This window comes from Neovison vison, chromosome 4 (genome assembly GCF_020171115.1).
Source record: "Neovison vison isolate M4711 chromosome 4, ASM_NN_V1, whole genome shotgun sequence".
Classification (NCBI taxonomy): domain Eukaryota; kingdom Metazoa; phylum Chordata; class Mammalia; order Carnivora; family Mustelidae; genus Neogale; species Neogale vison.
Window position 1 is genome coordinate 42320430 of NC_058094.1, and position 17429 is coordinate 42337858.

Below are 17429 nucleotides of genomic sequence, written 5' to 3' on the forward strand. Positions count from 1 at the left end.
CTTGTCTGAGAAAGGGACATGCGTGGTTTTTTTTTTTTCCTGAATGAAAGATGGGATGTAATTTTTCCTTTTCTCTAATCTCAACGCAGTGGACTTCTACCTAGAGAAAGAAATAGTGTCCAAAGCCCTGCTGGCAGCAAGAGCCTTGCCCGGGACATAGCCATGTGTGCAGATGTGTCTGGTGGTGGGAAGTGGGGCAGGGGGGTTGCTAGCTGTGGGGTGGGATCATAGGGGCATTAGGATGGAGTCACTTCTCTCTCCTGCCTCCACTCATCCCCGCTTCCAAGCCCTCTCATATGAAGACCGGAAGTCTAGTTGGAGCTTTCCTTCAGCATAAGGCTTTATTCAGCAGAGATAGCGATGTAAAATGATTGCCAGTCTTTTATCCCATACTCCCAGTGTCTCTCCTGTTCTTTTCTGAGCACTGGTTTCCACAGGGGTGAGAAACACTGCATGAATATATTGCAAGGGCACTAAAGAGAAAGCGAGTGAGTGACCCGGGCTTGGGAAAGGGTGCTGAATAGGGAGGCAGAGAAATCCAGGAGAAGCCACCTACTTTAGAGTTTTGCCTGGGACTCTACTTTTTCTAGAAGGAAGAAGAGTTTGGTGGCATAAATACTTTCTAATCCCTGCAGAGAAGTCTTGCTGGAGAGTGTGATGAGGACAGCAACCAGGCAGGCAGCTCTGGCAGCCGCGTGTGTCCTTTGCCGGCCAGGAAGGCAGGGTAACAGTGTGGCTCAGAGGTGGGGCTTGGTGGTTCAGCAGAGCTGGTTTCATCCCACATTATCTGTCTCTGCTGTGGGACTTCTCTGGAGATACTCAGAATCGGAAGAAATGATATGTGTGTGTGTGGCGGGGGTGGGGGGGTTGCCTAGCTGCATAACTGTTGCACAGGAACCATTAAGAAGTGTCCGCTCCATTCCCTTGCCTTCCTTTGATCTCTTTGTGCAAGATGGTGGGCATTATCCCTCCAACTCCTGCATGGACCCACTTTTTCTATAACAAGCTCCCCCCACACCGTCCTTCCCAGTTCTGGCAGTATGACTTGATGACTCATGACACGCAGGCGCAGTTTGAAATCTTTATAGCTCAGATAGCCACGTTAATGACAAGAAGGGAGATTTGCTGCCCTGTTACGAGAATTCAACTTTGAACCTTGCCACTGAGAGAGACTGACTAATGCGGGTTCCGTCCGGATGCCATTGGGGACTGGTGTGAACTGCTGAATGACTGGCCCTTGCTGACGTGAGCTGAAAGCTGACGAAGGCAGTTTGCTGTTAACTAGTGGCCTCACAGGAAGGGCCATCCTTGTCTTGTACCAACCGTGGCAGTGCCTGGACATCTGTCCCCAGCTCTTGTGTCCCGCCCTCCAGAGGTGTGGAAAAGAAGTACAGGGGAGAAAGAGACCCCAGAGCACGATAATTCCTAAAAGGAGTTATGAGCTAGAAGTCTATAAAATTATTTTGTCAGTTAGGAATGCTTTTGGTATAGGCAACAGGAAGTTCAACTTTGGAGCAGCTCTAGTAAGGAGAGTTCATTTTCCTCAGATAACAAGAAGCCTCAAGTGGGCAGCCCAAGGTGGGTTCTGCATTTCTGTGATATTCCCAGGGACTTGAGCTTCTTTCTCTTTGCTCCCCCACTATTTGAGCTGGTTTGTCCCCTCATGGTTTCATGATGACCACCACAGCCATAGACATGAGGTCCGTTGTCTGAGCAAGAGCAACAGGGAAGGGGGTGGCAAATTCAGCCACATCTGTCCTTCTTCATTGGGAAAATAAAAACTTGACCAACTCTCCCCACCCCCCGCCCCACAGCAGCTGTCACCTTTTCTTTCATGAATCCAAACTGGGTCATTTGGCTGCCCTGATAGCTGCAGGGGAGTCTGGAAAAGAGACCTCTTGGCTTTTCAAGGGAGGGGAAACAAGCATCAGGTATGGGTGCCAAGTCCCTCATTCTAGAGGGTGTTCTCTGTGGGTGGGTTGATGGCTGGCTGAGCCCCCCGTGTGCTGCCTGTCATGTTCAGCTTCACTGTAGAGCGACAGTTGTGGTGGGAGATGGAGGGTGGCAGGGGCTGCTGTGGTAAGTTCCCCATCCTCCTGGGCTGGGAAAGGTGGGAGTGATGCCCCTGTATTCCGGCCAGGTTGTCCTGGCCATTTTTTGCTCTCTCTGGTGGGTGGTGGGGCATGGTGGCTGAGAGCACCCGTAGCAGAGTCATAGGTTCGAATCCTGCTTCCTGTCCCTACCTTGGCAAATTGCTTCACCTCGCAGCATCTTAGTCTCATCGCCTGTAAAACAGAGCTAACAGTAAGAATGTGTCCCCAGGCTGTTGTAGGATTAACTGCTTAGGACCGAGCATAGCACGTACCAATTTCTCTTCTCCCTGTCCCAGCTACCACATACTGCTACTCCAGCCTGGATTTGGGGGTCTGCAGAGTCTGCTTGCCTGTCAAGTTCAGGGGCTTTGGGCTTTAGAAACATCGTAGGGCTACTGCTTGAAGTAAATGTTTTGTTCTCTCTTTTTTTTTTCCTTCCTATATGAGTATAAATTGTTAATCAAATGTTAAAACTGTGTTTCTTGAAGTCACAGTTCAAATTCAGATTCAGATTTGACTAGAATCTACCATGGAACAGTGTGCTGAGTAAGCCCTGGGCTTAACACATCTACATATTTCTCTCCCTTATAAATTCAGTTGTTCTTGAAGTGACTGTGAACTGTAGGGTGCTGGAAATCTGCCAAAAATGTTCTTATAAACTAACAGGAGTAGAGGAGAAGGGATTGAAGGAGCTGGTATAAAGCCGTTGGGTATGTAGAAGGCAGAGTGGCATTGTGGGAAGGTAGAAACTTCTTTTCCGTCAGATCCCTGTGTGTGTGTGCCCCATCAGCCACTTATAGAATTTATTTTGGGCAAGTAGCCTCACTTCCATGAGCCTCACTTGTAACAGGGGAACATTAATATTCTCCCCACAGGGTGATTGCTGGAACAGTCGAATGAGAAAAACAGCACAAGGCTCATGGCAAGCCCTCTTGACATCGTAGAAGCTCAGTAATATCCCAAATATCTTTCTACCTGTTTTGACTATATTTTGCATTGTTTTGAGCTAGGTTAGAATCGTGTGTTTCCTGTACCAGTCCTGGAAGCAAGAGGCATGTGTCTATTCATAAGGACGGGTATGCCAATTATCTCTTTATCTTTCCTTTTTTTTTTTTTTTTAACAGACAACTGGATATAGCCAAGAGAGGAAGTTTAGTGGACCCCTGGAACCCATGACCTTCTCTATTTTTGAAGGCCAAGAAGCAAGTCAAGTCATATTCCAGGTAATGGCTCCTCTTGATCACTGTTATCTTGATTTTATAGGCTCTCACAGTGGACTTTACTCCTTAATCTACTGTATAGCAGGAAATAAAATAGAGGCATGGCAGATCTCATTATAAAGAATGATTTCAGAAGCTCAGTTAAACAGAGAGTTGGGTGACCTCGGTCTTGTGAGAGGTTGTGCATGGCATTCTCATACAGACTTCTTCAGTTGTGTCTGGGGGGAGTACTCCTATCCCTGGGGTGGGGAGCTTGGTGCCTCTAGGTTCTGCCTCTCCCCTAGGGTGGGAGTGTAATGGCCATCTGACTATCTGTCTATCCAATGAAGATGCTGCTTAGAGCACTGGAAGAAGCAGGTTCTTTGGAATAGCCCTGGAATGGTAGCTTTTCCTTACTTGCTCCTTTGAACCCATCCCTGGGCCCTTGCCTATGGGCTGATGCTGGGAGGTGGTTATCTCCTATAGTCAGAAAACTGAGAAAAGCATCAGATTTAGGGGTGGCCTGTAGACGGGAGTAAGATACCCCAGCTTTCAAGGACACTGAAAAAATCCTGGAAATATAATGGGGAGAGAGAAGAACATACTCCTGAATTTACCAGAAGTTTGCTGGGAAGTCCACTTGGACTTGGAATGGTTGAAGATGGTTTGATGAGCCTTTGGGGGTGTGCCCATGACCTCCACCCCAGGTACTGTGGGAGCAATGGATGGTTGCTGGACTACCTCTTAAGGAGGATGTCTTCAGTTAATGGCCAAGCGTTTGTCTTGTTGGGTAGTTCTGTGTACAGAGGAGAGACTGAAGCCTGCCTCATTCCCTTCTTTCATTTGGTACCAGGTTAGTGCTGGGGGCCCCAGAGTATGAGCTGGAGTGGTGCACATGTGCCTCTGTCCTCCTGGCCCTGTAGTGTATTACAGAGGCCTTGACCTCTCCACTCAGGGAAGTCATGCACTGAGGGAATAGCCAATGCTTCGAGAGCTCTGGAGTCTGAGATGAATTCACTTGGTGAGGAAGGGAGAGAAGAGGAGCTCAACAGAGGCACCGCATGGACACCTGCTCTGTGCTGCCAGAGGGAAAAGCACCTACTGAGAATGGGGAGTATCGAGTAGGCGTTCTGTGAGCACAGGTCCACGTTCTAGGGAATGGAATCAGGGCCACAATGTCCCAGTTGCGAACCTCACAGACCTAGTAACTGGCTGGATATCATGATTTCAGTCTCTAAGGATCCCATCCCTTGGGCTGCTTTTCTTCCTTTTTGGTTCTTTTTCCATTAGCTACTTTACAAAGCCTATCTCTTTTTGGCCAGAAATGATAGCCCAGTTACCATGGCTGAATGTTTCCTATTTATGGGTGAGTGTATTGGAGTAGAGGAGTAGGAGATGAAGGGGATTTCCTTACGAAGATCTCAGAATCTCTGCATTAGAAAAGACCGAGGAGACTTTTGGTACCAATTGCTTGTTTTACAGATAGGGAAACTGAGGCTTAAATAAGTTAACAGCAGAGCTGAGGTTAGAACACACCATGCCCTGTCCATCTTTGTATGTGGAGAGGATGCAGCAAACCCAGCCATGGTAAGATGTGTTTCGAACTCCTCTTTACAGTGGTGGGGGCAGTTGTACAGATCCCCTCATTTTGCACCAGTATTCTTGCCTGGAGTTTGGGAGACACAAAGCCAGCTCATTGCCCTGTGAGACTGGTCCTTGGGTTAGTAAGAGATCTTAAAAAACAAAACAAAAGAACTAAACAGCTACAGACTTCCTTCATTGAGGATTTACAACTAACTCCAGCTCAGTATTCTAGGGGTTTCCAGATCATAAGATAGCATAATATAAATCTGAGCTGGGTCATTTTTTTCTTCTTTCTAATGAGATTTAGCTTATACATCATAACGTTTACCTTTTCAAATGCGCAAATCATTGATTTTTAATATATCACAAAGATGTGCAACCATTAACACTATCTGGTTCTAGAACATTTTCATCAGCCTCAGAGTAACAGTTCCCAATTTCCTCTCTTCCTCGCCCCTGGCAAACACAAATCTACTTTCAGTACCTGTAGATTTGCTATCTGGACATTTAATGTAAATGGAATCATACATGTGGCCTTTTTGTGTGGTTTCTTTTCCTTAGCATGTTTTCAAAGTTCATCCATATCATAGCAGGTTTTAATACTTCATTCCTTTTTTTGTAGCTGAATAATATTCCATTGTATGGAAATATACCACATTTTGAATAGCCATTTATCAATTGATGGACATTTCTGGCTATTCTGAATAATGCTATTATGGACAATCATATACAACTTTTTGTGAGGACATTTTTTTTTTTAATGGATTGGAGAATCCACTTTTTTTTTTTTTAAGATTTTATTTATTTATTTGACAGAGAGAGATCACAAGTAGGGAGAGAGGCAGGCAGAGAGAGAGGAGGAAGCAGGCTCCCTACTGAGCAGAGAGTCCGATGCGGGGCTCGATCCCAGGACCCTGAGATCACGACCTGAGCCAAAGGCAGAGGCCTAACCCGCTGAGCCACCCAGGCGCCCCGAGGACATGTTTTCAACTCTCTTGGATATATACCTAGGAGTGGAATTGCTGGATCACAGTTAACTCAATGTTTAACTTTTTGAAGAACCGTGAAACTGTTCTTCAAAGCAACTGAACTATTTTACATTCTTGCCAGCATTGTTTATAAGTTCCAATTTCTCTACATCCTTGCCAATGCTTGTTTTTATCTGTGTTTTTTTTTTTAAGATTTTATTTATTTGATAGAGATCGCAAGTAGACAGAGAGGCAGGTGGGGTAGGGGGGTGAGAAGCAGGCTCCCCGCCAAGCAGAGAGCCTGATGTGGGGCTCAATCCCAGGACCCTGGGATCATGACTTGAGCCGAAGGCAGAGGCTTTAAACCACTGAGCCACCCAGGTGCCCCTTTATCTGTGTTTTTTAATTACAGCTACCCTCATGGGGGTAATATAGTATTATTTTTGTCTTTGTGGTTTGGGTTTGCATTTCCCTAATGACTAATGATGTTGAATATCTTCTCATGTGCTTAGTAATGCTATATAATTGTTTTCATATGTGGCTAGATTCAGTTTGCTAGTTGAAGATTTTTGCATTTATATTCATAAGAAATATTGGCCTGCAGTTTTATTAGGTTATCTCCTGATTTGCATATCAGGATGATACTGTCCTCCTAGAGTGAATTGGGACATATCCTTTACTTTTTGGTAACATTTGTGAAGATTTGGTATTAATTTTTCTTTATGTGTTAAGTAGAATTTGCCAGTAAAGCCAACTGGTACTGGGCTTTCTTTTGTGTAAAGTTTTTTTGATTACTAATTCAATCTCTTGTTACAGTTTTATTCAGATTTCCTATTTATTTTTTAGTCAGTTTTGATAGTTTCTGCTTGCCTAAGAATTCATCCATTTCACTGAGGTTGTCTCATTTGTGGGGAAATAATTACTCATATTCTCATTAATCCTTTTTAGCTCCATAAGGTAGGTAGCAACGTCCCCTTTTACATTCCCAATTTCATTTATTTCGATCTTGGTTTTTTTCTCATTTTTAATTATTGTTAATGTTTTATTTGTTTTATATATATAGAGAGAGAGAATGTAAGCAGGGGGATAGGCAGAGGGAGAGGGAGATTCAAGCAGACTCCTTTCTGAGTTCAGAGCCTGATGTGGGGTCTAATCTCAGGACACTGAGATCATGACCTGAGCTGAGTTGGATGCTTAACCATCTAAGCTGCTCAGGCACCCCTATATTGGAGATTTTCAATGCCCCTAGGGTTATCTTACATCTCAGATGAATTCTTTAAGTATTTTGGTCAGCTTCTTGTTTGTGTCAACTGTTATCACTGCCTCAGGCAACTGCAATTTTAAACAATTGCTGATGATTATTTTTGACAAATTTCCCAAGAGAAAAACTGTTTGTAGTGAGTGAACTATGAGGTCAGATAAAGACAAGACCTTTGAGTAGGTGTTTCCAGGGAACTCTGGATAGGTCAGATAATAACAGTTGTCTGGGAATGGGGATTTGGGGAAATTCCAAACCCTTTCTGCTCCCTCCATAGTACTGTAGCTGTGAAGCTGTTGGATTCTGCATATCTTGAGAAAGGACAATGGAATTAGGGCAAGTCAAAGTAATCATAATGTTTGGTTCTTACTGATCGTAATTTTCCTAAATAAATACTCCTTGAGTCTTGCAAGCATTCGGTTAATTTCCAAGGTTCTGAAAATGTTGATATTTATTTACAATTTATTTTTCAGTTTCTCATTGCTTTTATGGAGGAAAAGTTTTTTATTTTTTATTTTTTTTAAAGATTTTATTTATTTATTTGACAGAGATCACAAGCAGGCAAAGAAGCAGGTAGAGAGAGAGAGAGAGAGGGAAGCAGGCTCTCCGCTGAGCAGAGAGCCCAATGTGCGGCTCGATTCCAGGACCCTGGGATCATGACCTGAGCCGAAGGCAGCGGCTTTAACCCACTAAGCCACCCAGGCACCTGTAAAGGATTTATTTATTTATTTATTATTTAAAAATTTTTTTTATTTGACAGAGATCACAAGAAGGCAGAGAGGCAGGCAGAGAGAGGGAGAGGAGGAAGTAGGCTCCCCGCTGAGCAGAGAGCCCAATGTGGGGCTTGATCCCAAGACCCTGGGATCATGACCTGAGCCGAAGGCAGAGGCTTAACCCACTCAGCCACCCTGGCGCCCCTGGAAAAGTTTTTTTTCAGATCCTCATTACATCTTTCCCATGATATCCTTAAAACACAAAATAGTAACACTTTTATTTATTATATAAACAATATAATATCAACAAGCAAACACAAAAAAAATATTCACCCAGTTCTACCCACTTAACACATTAACTATTATCTTACCCATATAACCATCTAACCATATCTTACCTACTGACATGAATGCTTTTGTTACTATTACAATCATAGTTTAGATTTATTCTTACAGTCTCCTTTTGTTACTTTCCATAATATCATTTTTTCTCATGCTGCTTCATAATTTATAGAATAAACATTTTAATAATTAATGTTCTATCAACTTTATGTGCTGGAATAGTTTTTTCACCTTTAGTTTTTGATCATTGAGGAGTTTTCAACTTTCCAGTATTATAAATAAGGCTACTTATACTACATGCATGTAGTTTACAGTTCGAAAAAATATTTCTTTAGGATAAATTCTGCTTAGTGATATTTGCTATCAAAGGTTACATTCTATACCTCAAGTGATTCCCAAAGGGAACTTTGTGTTAATTTACATTTCCTTTAATAATATGTTCTTTATATCTTTTACAACATTGGTTGTTATTGATTTTTATTTATTAATAACAATTATAAAAATGTATTAAAATTATTAATGAGGTTGAACTAACTTTTGCATCTGCTCTATTTTGTGTGAATGTTTTATTCTTGTGGTCTTAAAAGCAACATATTATTATTCCATGAGTAATTATTGACATTTTCCTCCCTTCTGAAAAAGTAACTAAGAGATTGTCATATAGAATTTTATCAAGTTAAAGACACTTTTAAATTGTTTTCCTTAATATTAAAATGTCTTAATATTTATCAAAATATTTAGAAGTATCAGATGACATTTTTTTAATTTTTATTTTTTAAAGATTTTTATTTATTTGACAGACAGAGATCACAAGTAGGCAGAGAGGCAGGCAGAGAGAGAGAAGAGGAAGCAGGCTCCCTGCTGAGCAGATAGTCCAATGCGGGGCTCCATCCGAGGACTCTGAGATCATGACCTGAGCCGAAGGCAGAGGTTTAAAACCCACTGAGCCATCCAGGCGCCCCTCAGATGACATTTTTTATACTAACAATAAAGTTATTTCTTTTCATGTTTCTTAGAAACCAGCAATGTTAAAGCTCTCAGATATTCTCAGAAAAATCTCATCAAACTCCAGCTACAACTTAAAGCATCAATTGGCTTTTGTTAATGAATTAAATTATACCATACATTTTTTCTTGAGGGAAATGTATTTTAGAGGTTAAATAACTGAGCAGGGAGCCCAATGTAGGGCTCGATCCCAGCTCAAGAGCATGACCTGAACAGAAGGAGATGTGTAAATGACTAAGCCACCCAGGCACCCCTAGAATGTATCACTTTAAAAGCTCAGATCCTACTTAGTGACTATACAAATGAAAACATTACCTGAAATTTGTGACATTCTACAAATTCCACAATATTGTTTTTCCTTATAACCTAATCTGATTTTTGCTTTTTCCCAGTTTAAGGCCAAACCTCCTGCTGTGAATTTCAAACTAACTGGAGAGACAGATGGCATATTTCAGATACAATCAGATGGACTTCTGTATCATAACAAAGCCTTGGATAGGGAAACAAGAGCTGTCCACAGACTCCAGGTGAATTGAGAACAGACCAAAGAACCTAACTCCAACCTCTCTGGGCACCCTTTAGCATTGTCCTGGAAGTATCACTAGCACCTTCATCTCTTTCATAGAATCCTTGAGAATCTTTCATAGAATCCAGCTCTCTTGACATTAATGGTATGCATTGCAAATCTCATTTGTCCATTTTTTATGAATGATAAAGAGATACCCTTTGGGTATGGCAAAGATACCCTCTTCTCCAGGCTTTTTAATCAGAGTAACCCAATTTGAATTGCCAAAGCCCTCAGATGGCATTGGTTGTTCAAGTATGGCCATGATCAAGCACTTGGATCAAACCAAGCCAACACTTCTCTGATATGTCAGTGGTATCTCCCTGTGGCTATTGTGTGGGATATAGACCTACAGAGAAAGCAGCATCAGTATGGGGATGGAGGTCCTGGGGGTCTTGCAAGAAGCAGAAATATCCAATGTTCAGAGACTCTAACTAAAGAGAACTTCTCCCTCTTTGTCCTCCTTAGTTTTTCATAGTAGGCATCTGAATACACAGGAATGGTAGGGAGCTAATCGTAGAAAAAAAGGAGCAAACAAAACTTTCCATCTGGTAACTTCTATTGGCTTTGCAGGTTGACCACTAAAATGGACATGGCACTTCCATAGCCTTCCATAGTCAAAATGTTCTTATTTCACTATTTAGAAAAGAAGCATGTCCAGTGTCTAGCATACCATACTTCTGGAAAAACACAGCCATGATTAGCAGAGTTTAACTGATTGGGTCCCTGTTTTAGTAACTCCCAATATGGGGCTTTTATGGATGTCTTTCTCCCCTGCGGTCACCAGGTTATTGGATCTTTGGCTCTAATTTTCTTCAACTGGCTTTTTGGTGTGTGATAGGAAGTTCAGACTTATATAGGTGGTTTTCTTTTCCTTTCTACACCAGGTCTCAACCCTGGATGCTCAAGGAGCTACAGTGGAGGGCCCAGTTCCCATCACCATAGAAGTAAAGGACATCAATGACAATCGACCCATGTTTCTCCAGCAAAAGTATGAAGGCTCAGTCAGACAGAATTCTCGTCCAGGTAAAAGACAGGAGTCTGGAGCTATGTATGGAAAGGTGGAAAGATTTCAGGCAGAAGAGCAGATATGTGTGGCTAAAAGCTGCAGCATCACCCATTTAGCACTTCCTGTCATACTTAAATTTCACGGCAGTCCCCTAGGAGTTATTATCCTCATTGCTCTAAGACATGGTTTCTCAGCTTTGGCCCTATTGACGTCTTGGGACTGGTAAGTCTCTTTTTGTCAGGGGCTGTTCTGTGCATTGTAGGATGTTTAACAACTTCCCTGACAGCTACTCACCAGATGCAACAACAAAAATGCCTCCAGACATTGCCAAATCACCCCAGTTGAGAACTATGATTCTAGAACGAGCTTTAGAACACCTTAGAGCTCTAGGACACTCAAGAATACTCTGGAAAGGTGAGCTCACCCTCCAAAATTCTCTCAGAAATCTTCATGCTCCTGGTCACTTTGGGGTCCCAGTTCTTTTTCTTCTCTTACTTACAACTCCTACTTATAGCTCATCCCTTCACTTTGCTTCTACCCTTCATTTCCATAAAAACCATAGGTGTGTGACTCTATTGAAGATTTGGGGAGATGAAGGAGCATTATGTTATAATATGAATATGAAGAAAATAAATATCAGACTTTGGAGTTTTCAGAAATGCTCTTGGACATTTCTACCAACTCACTGTTAAATTTCCTTCTATGTTACTTAGTCTTCTCTCTCTCGCTCTTCAATGCCCACTTCCAGTAACTCAGGAAGAAAATTCCTTCTACTTTATTATGCAGAGCATCTCTGTTCCTGAGCTTACAACCACAGACTCACTTATGAATTCTACTAAATAAGAATCTTTCAAGTCTTATCCTTTCTCTCTTTACTAATAGGCTCTTCTAGATCAGTGGCTCCCCAACCTTTTGGTCTCAGGGCTCCTGTGTTCTTTCAAAAATTATTAATAACTCCAAAGAACTTTAAAAAAATATATGGGTTCTGTCCAGTGATATGTTGGTAAATGTTTAATAGCTGTCTCTCTGAGGAGAAAAGCCCTGATCTGTAGGATTGTCCAATTTCTGTGGTATAAATATTACCACCATGGCTTATTTAAGGTACCAATGGTGTTAATAATTGGCTCACAAAAATTTCTGGAAATTCAGCCTTTGGCTGTCATGAGCTGACTCCAGCACATCACTGATTATGTCTACCAATATTTACCTCATTATAATTTAAAAAATTTAATTTGTGTAAGTAATAATAAGCACATTTTAGTGAAAAATAAGTATTTTCAAAGACAAAAAGAATGATTAAGAATGGCTTTGTTTGAATCTTTGCACATCTCTTTAATGACTAGAGTAATTAACTAAGAAAAATTGGATTCTTGTATCTTTCTCTTCACCCATTCTGTTGCCATATTGCTGTTTGGGTTGAAGCATATGAGGCAAAACCGGCCTCACATCGATACGCAGTTGGAAAAGGGAGTATCGTAATAGTATTTTCACATAACTGTGGATATTCTTTGATATTATACCAGAACTTAAGAAGTGGTGGGTTCTTAAAAGCTGGTGACAATGTGAAATCTGAAACTATATCAATGCCTTTTTTGGATAACTCCTTTATGTTAAAATTCATTGAATTATATTGTGCAGCAGTGGATCTTTTACACATGCATGAATTTTGACTCCATCAAACCTAAAAATAATCTCAAAGATGCCTACAAGTCCCTGGACCATACTTTGAGAAACCCCATCTTAATGGAAGGAAGTAGAATAAAGATTTATCTCCCCACTTGTATAAATTCCCCCATTCCATCTCTGCCTCTTAGAAGATAAAAGTGTCTATGGTTGGTCTGGATTTCAATTAACATCTTTTTCCCCCTCTGGGGATATTTTGTTAAACAGGAAAACCCTTCATGTATGTCAATGCTACAGACCCTGATGATCCAGCCACTCCCAATGGTCAGCTTCTTTATGAAATTGTCATCCAGCTTCCCATGATCAACAACATCATGTACTTTCAGATCAACAACAAAACGGGGGGAATTTCACTTACCGTAGACGGTAAGTCGAGTGACGCCCTCATGGGACTGTCTGAGTCAGAAAAATGAACCCAGATCTGTGTTACCTTTGGAGATGTTTCCTTTTTTCTTCTTTCCTACTTCCCATAGGATCCCGGGAATTGGATCCATCGAAGAATCCTTCCTACAGTTTGGTGGTCTCAGTGAAGGACATGGGAGGCCAGAATGAGAATTCTTTCAGTGACAGCACATCCGTGGATATAATAGTGAAGGAGAATATTTGGAAAGCACCAGAACCTGTGGAGATTGTAGAAAACTCAACTGATCCTCACCCCATCAAAATCACTCAGGTAGTGCCCAAGGAGTGCTTTGAGGTCACTAGATAAATGGCCTTACTTTGTGGAGGTCCACTCTCATGGTCTTCAGTGATATATTTACTTGGTACATTTACATAGCCTAATTATAAAACAAACTAAGTAGACAAAGTCTCTGGCCCCAAGACTCTGGAGTTTATTAGTTTATTATCATGGGTAAACTCTGGTCTTTACCAGCCTGGGTTCAGATACATACACACACATGTGCACACACGTGTTCGTGTGTACAAACTTTAAAAGAGAACTTCACTCCCCTTCCCCTTCCAAGTAAATACCACTAATATTTGTTTACCGTTAGTAATATAGTATAGTCAGTAGTATAGGATATGGCTGCACTGGGCACTGGGGTGGGTTGTATATGGTGTACAATGTATGTACATATGTATACATATTGTACATATATGTATATATATTGTACATATATGTATATATGTACACATATATGATTTGAATAGGAGTTTGTAAATATTTTTGAAAGGTTGTGTCTTATTCTTGTGAGAAAACTTTATCCAGTAGACACATCAGATCATAGATTGAAGGACAGATATATGACTGTCTAAGAGCAGGAGTCAAGTAGACAATCTGTATTCTTGGTACCATCCTCCCACAACTCCACCTCTTATGTGTCCCTCCTTTTCATTCATATGTCTCCCTCTTCCCACCCCCATGGTGGGTGCTCTTACTGTGGGTCCCCTCCTACCTTCGATCCTGGAAATTCATTCTTGGCTTCACCCAGATCTTATATCTTCTGGAAGATCAGGAAGGTCCTTGACATGAAAACTGTGGGTTAGTGAAAGAGCACTGATTAAGAAGCAGATGACCAAAACTATGTGCCTGCTCCATTATTTTAATGATTGATCATAAATAAGCTATTTAACTCTTCTAAGACCCAACTTCTCATCAATAAAATAGGGATAACAGCACGTCTCTGGTTGTTGTGGAGATTATCTCAGAGGTAATATCTGTGAAAGCAGATAAAATGTATCAATGGTATGAGTCTCAGTTTGTAGTTCCCCTCACGTTTTTCTGAATGGGGGATGTTGTTAAGGGGGCACTGGAATGGCCCATCCCATCATATCTATTGTCTATCTTAAAAGGATTTTTAATTGTTGAAATGTTGAATTCATCAACTTCACTTTAAGGGCATGGGTCGGGGGGAAGAATGAAAGCAAGAGGTATTCTGCTTTACCAGCTAAGAAAATGTGTCAGGACTCGCAGCCATGAGAATTTCAGACTTAAGCCTTTACTAAAGTCTTATTTATTATTTAGGTTATGTCCAGAAGAACTAATAAATGCTAAAAAGAACAAACATACTTATTTTCTCTCAAGGCTCTTGAAGTAGAGATATACTAAGGTGCTACACTTGATACTTAGGCCTGGGGGAAAGTGCTTTGGGTGTCTTGAATCCTGAGAAGAAGAATGGAGGGGGGCAGCTCAAGAGAAACGAAGTCAGACTGAATTTTTAGGATACAGGGGAACTCCCTTAGAAGCAAGAACACAGTCTTTGGCTTGGACAGAAGGTGGTGCTTAAATAACTAACAAGGGACCAGGGTGGCTCCTCCATGTCCTTCCTGAGCTGGTCTAAGAGAATAGTTCATTCAGATAGTTGTAGTGCTTGGGCGAGCCTAGGTTCCTCATTCATAAAATGGGTGTATCACTCTACCTCACCGGGCTCTTTGAGAATTTAATGAGATAATATTTAAAGGTGTTTAGAATTGTATCTGGCTTGTGGCAAACCCCCAATAGGTGTTATTAGTAGTATTAGAGTACCCTAGAGGCTGTGATACTACTCTCTACTGTCAGTAGTCTACTGTCTCTACTAAGTGGACTGATCTCACTATTGAGTTTACTTATTTTTTGCCAAGTTGTTTACAAACAACACTAGGGGTTGGCAATTATTCTTATCTCTGAAGTCTTTAAGACTAAATATTCAGGGGAGGGATGCACTTTCCTTAGGTATGATTTGTCTTGCTTGAATCGTGGCATGGAGACAAGGTTAGAGTGTCTCCTGTTGTTCTGATCATCCTCACTAGGGAGTTTCAGGAGCTTGTCATACATCTTGGCTTTGTTCTCAGATAGTAGCAGCTGCAAACTACATTTAGTTTCTTAAATGGATGTTTCATGGATAGGAAGGCTCCACAGTCAGACTTCCAAAAGAACAACCCACAGCCCCATTAGAGGGTTCACAAGGAATTTCTTTAGAGAAGAAAGATACTCCTGTATGATTTTTTTGAGTACTATAATCTGGTAAAAGAAGAAGAAGAAGAAGAGGCTTATTTTAGTTGAATATGAAGTAGTTATAGAAAACCACAGACATACAAACAAGATTTTTGGAAATTTTGAATTGAGAACCAGAGAAGTATTTCTTCCTTTCCAGTTCTCTTGGTCCTGATATGTCTCTCCTGACCACTCACTGTGGGCCTTATAGGTGCAGTGGAATGAGCCAGGTGCACGATACTCCCTAACTGACAAGGAGAAGGGGCCCAAATTCCCATTTTCAATTGACCAGGATGGAAGCATTTATGTGACTCAGCCCTTGGACCGAGAAGAAAAGGATTCGGTGAGTAAATCTGGGAAGAGTTTCACGGCCAACAAAGGCAAGACTCCTGTGCCCATGGACAGCTCAGGGCAGAATTGATTTTACTTAAAAATGACAACAAAAATCCCAAACTGTGTTCTGAAACCCAGCACATGATTGCTCTCAAAGATAAGAGAGCACCCTGCAGACCTGACCCATTTTATCTTGTTTCCCAGTTCAAAGTAAATTGAAAATAAAGGGGTAGATTAAGTAACTGTTTTCTCTGCCTTTTAACGAGGATGATGGAGGAGTCCTATCTTAACACTGATCTTCCTGTTGTAGTATGTTTTTTACACTACAGCAACGGATGAGGGTGGAAGATGGCTTTCGGTACCGCTGGAAATTCGTGTGAAAGTTAAGGACATTAATGATAACCCACCTACATGTCCATCTGCAGTGACCGTATTTGAGGTCCAGGAGAATGAAAATATAGGTAAGAAATGGCTGCTGCTCAAAGCCATGGACAAAGCATATGGACTGTCCTCTATATGTTACCTCTTCAATCCCCTTCTTGTCTCTGCCAGGTAAAAGATAGGGAGGTAAGTGTGATCGGGGATCATCTGTGCATGTCTGGCACAGCAGAGAGATTTGAATGCACTCTTGGAATCACACAGGTACAGTATTTTGGCTAAAAAATATATCTGGGAAGTGTTCTTAAATTGGAGCTTTTGAAACTACTACCACCACTGTGTCCATCGTTACTCCCACTACTATTATTGTTACTACTACTACTACTACTACTACTTTTACTTCTACACCCTTACCACTACCACTGGCACCATAACCACTTATGCCAGTATCTTGTATACATACATAAGGTTATCTCACTTGCAACGTTTCCCCGTAGATTCTTATTTGCCTTCTAACAATCTCAGGAACAGATAAAATCTCATCAAATTTGCTAAATAATTCAGATAAATATTTATATCCAATGTCAGATACTCTGCAGTAAGCAAGCACCAAAAATGCAAGTTGACTTTTGACCCTTGATCTTCCCTCTCTAGGAATCAAATAATAGCTCAGGAAGCTAGTTGACAAAGTTCGGGTCCTACCTCTTTTTGTCCTTGCAAGTCTTTTTGACCTGCTTTGTTGGGTGTCACATGGTAGCTACTATGAGAGCCACTCCTAGGGCTCTGCTGTCCTTCTGAGTAGATCCTTCCTCCCATGCCTTGTGGACATTCTCATCATTTTCTTTTGATCATTTTACTCTTCTTACTATACATTTTTCACACAGTGGATGCTGTTCTGACTGCACCTGCTCCTGTGGCTTGTTTGTTTAATGTGCATTTTGTTTGTTTGTTTTTAAAGATTTTATTTATTTATTTGACAGACAGAGATCACAAGTAGACAAAGAGGCAGGCAGAGAGAGACATGGAGGTAGGCTCCCTGCTGAGCGGAGAGCCTGATGCGGGGCTCAATCCCAGGACCCTGGGATCATGACCTGAGTTGAAGGAAGAGGCTTAACCCACTGAGCCACCCAGGTGCCCCTCCATGTGCATGTTTTATTTTGTTTTGCTTTCTTGCTGCCAGGAGTCCTATATAGGTGACCTGTTGTCAATGTGTTCTGCTTAGGGCCTGTCTTTTTCATTTATTCTAATGCTCACAGCAGCAGGAAAGGTTACATGACAGCTTGAAGGATTTTAGTTAATTACAAGGAAGAATCTTTTGATGGTGATGTTGTGTAACTATGGAGTGAGTGACAATAGCAAAGAGTTACTTGTGGCATCACCCTTTT

At 41.4% G+C, this 17429-nt stretch overlaps 1 protein-coding gene across 1 annotated transcript in view; it reads left to right on the forward strand.

Annotated features, from left to right (window-relative positions):
• The window catches only part of CDH17 (cadherin 17), a 105688-nt gene that overhangs the window by 58483 nt on the left and 29776 nt on the right, over window positions 1–17429 (forward strand). The window contains exons 3-9 of the mRNA XM_044245296.1: window positions 3218–3316; window positions 9555–9689; window positions 10615–10753; window positions 12627–12785; window positions 12893–13092; window positions 15545–15676; window positions 15977–16127. Coding sequence (XP_044101231.1) covers window positions 3218–3316; window positions 9555–9689; window positions 10615–10753; window positions 12627–12785; window positions 12893–13092; window positions 15545–15676; window positions 15977–16127 — 1015 coding nt within the window. The remainder of the gene's footprint in view (window positions 1–3217; window positions 3317–9554; window positions 9690–10614; window positions 10754–12626; window positions 12786–12892; window positions 13093–15544; window positions 15677–15976; window positions 16128–17429) is intronic.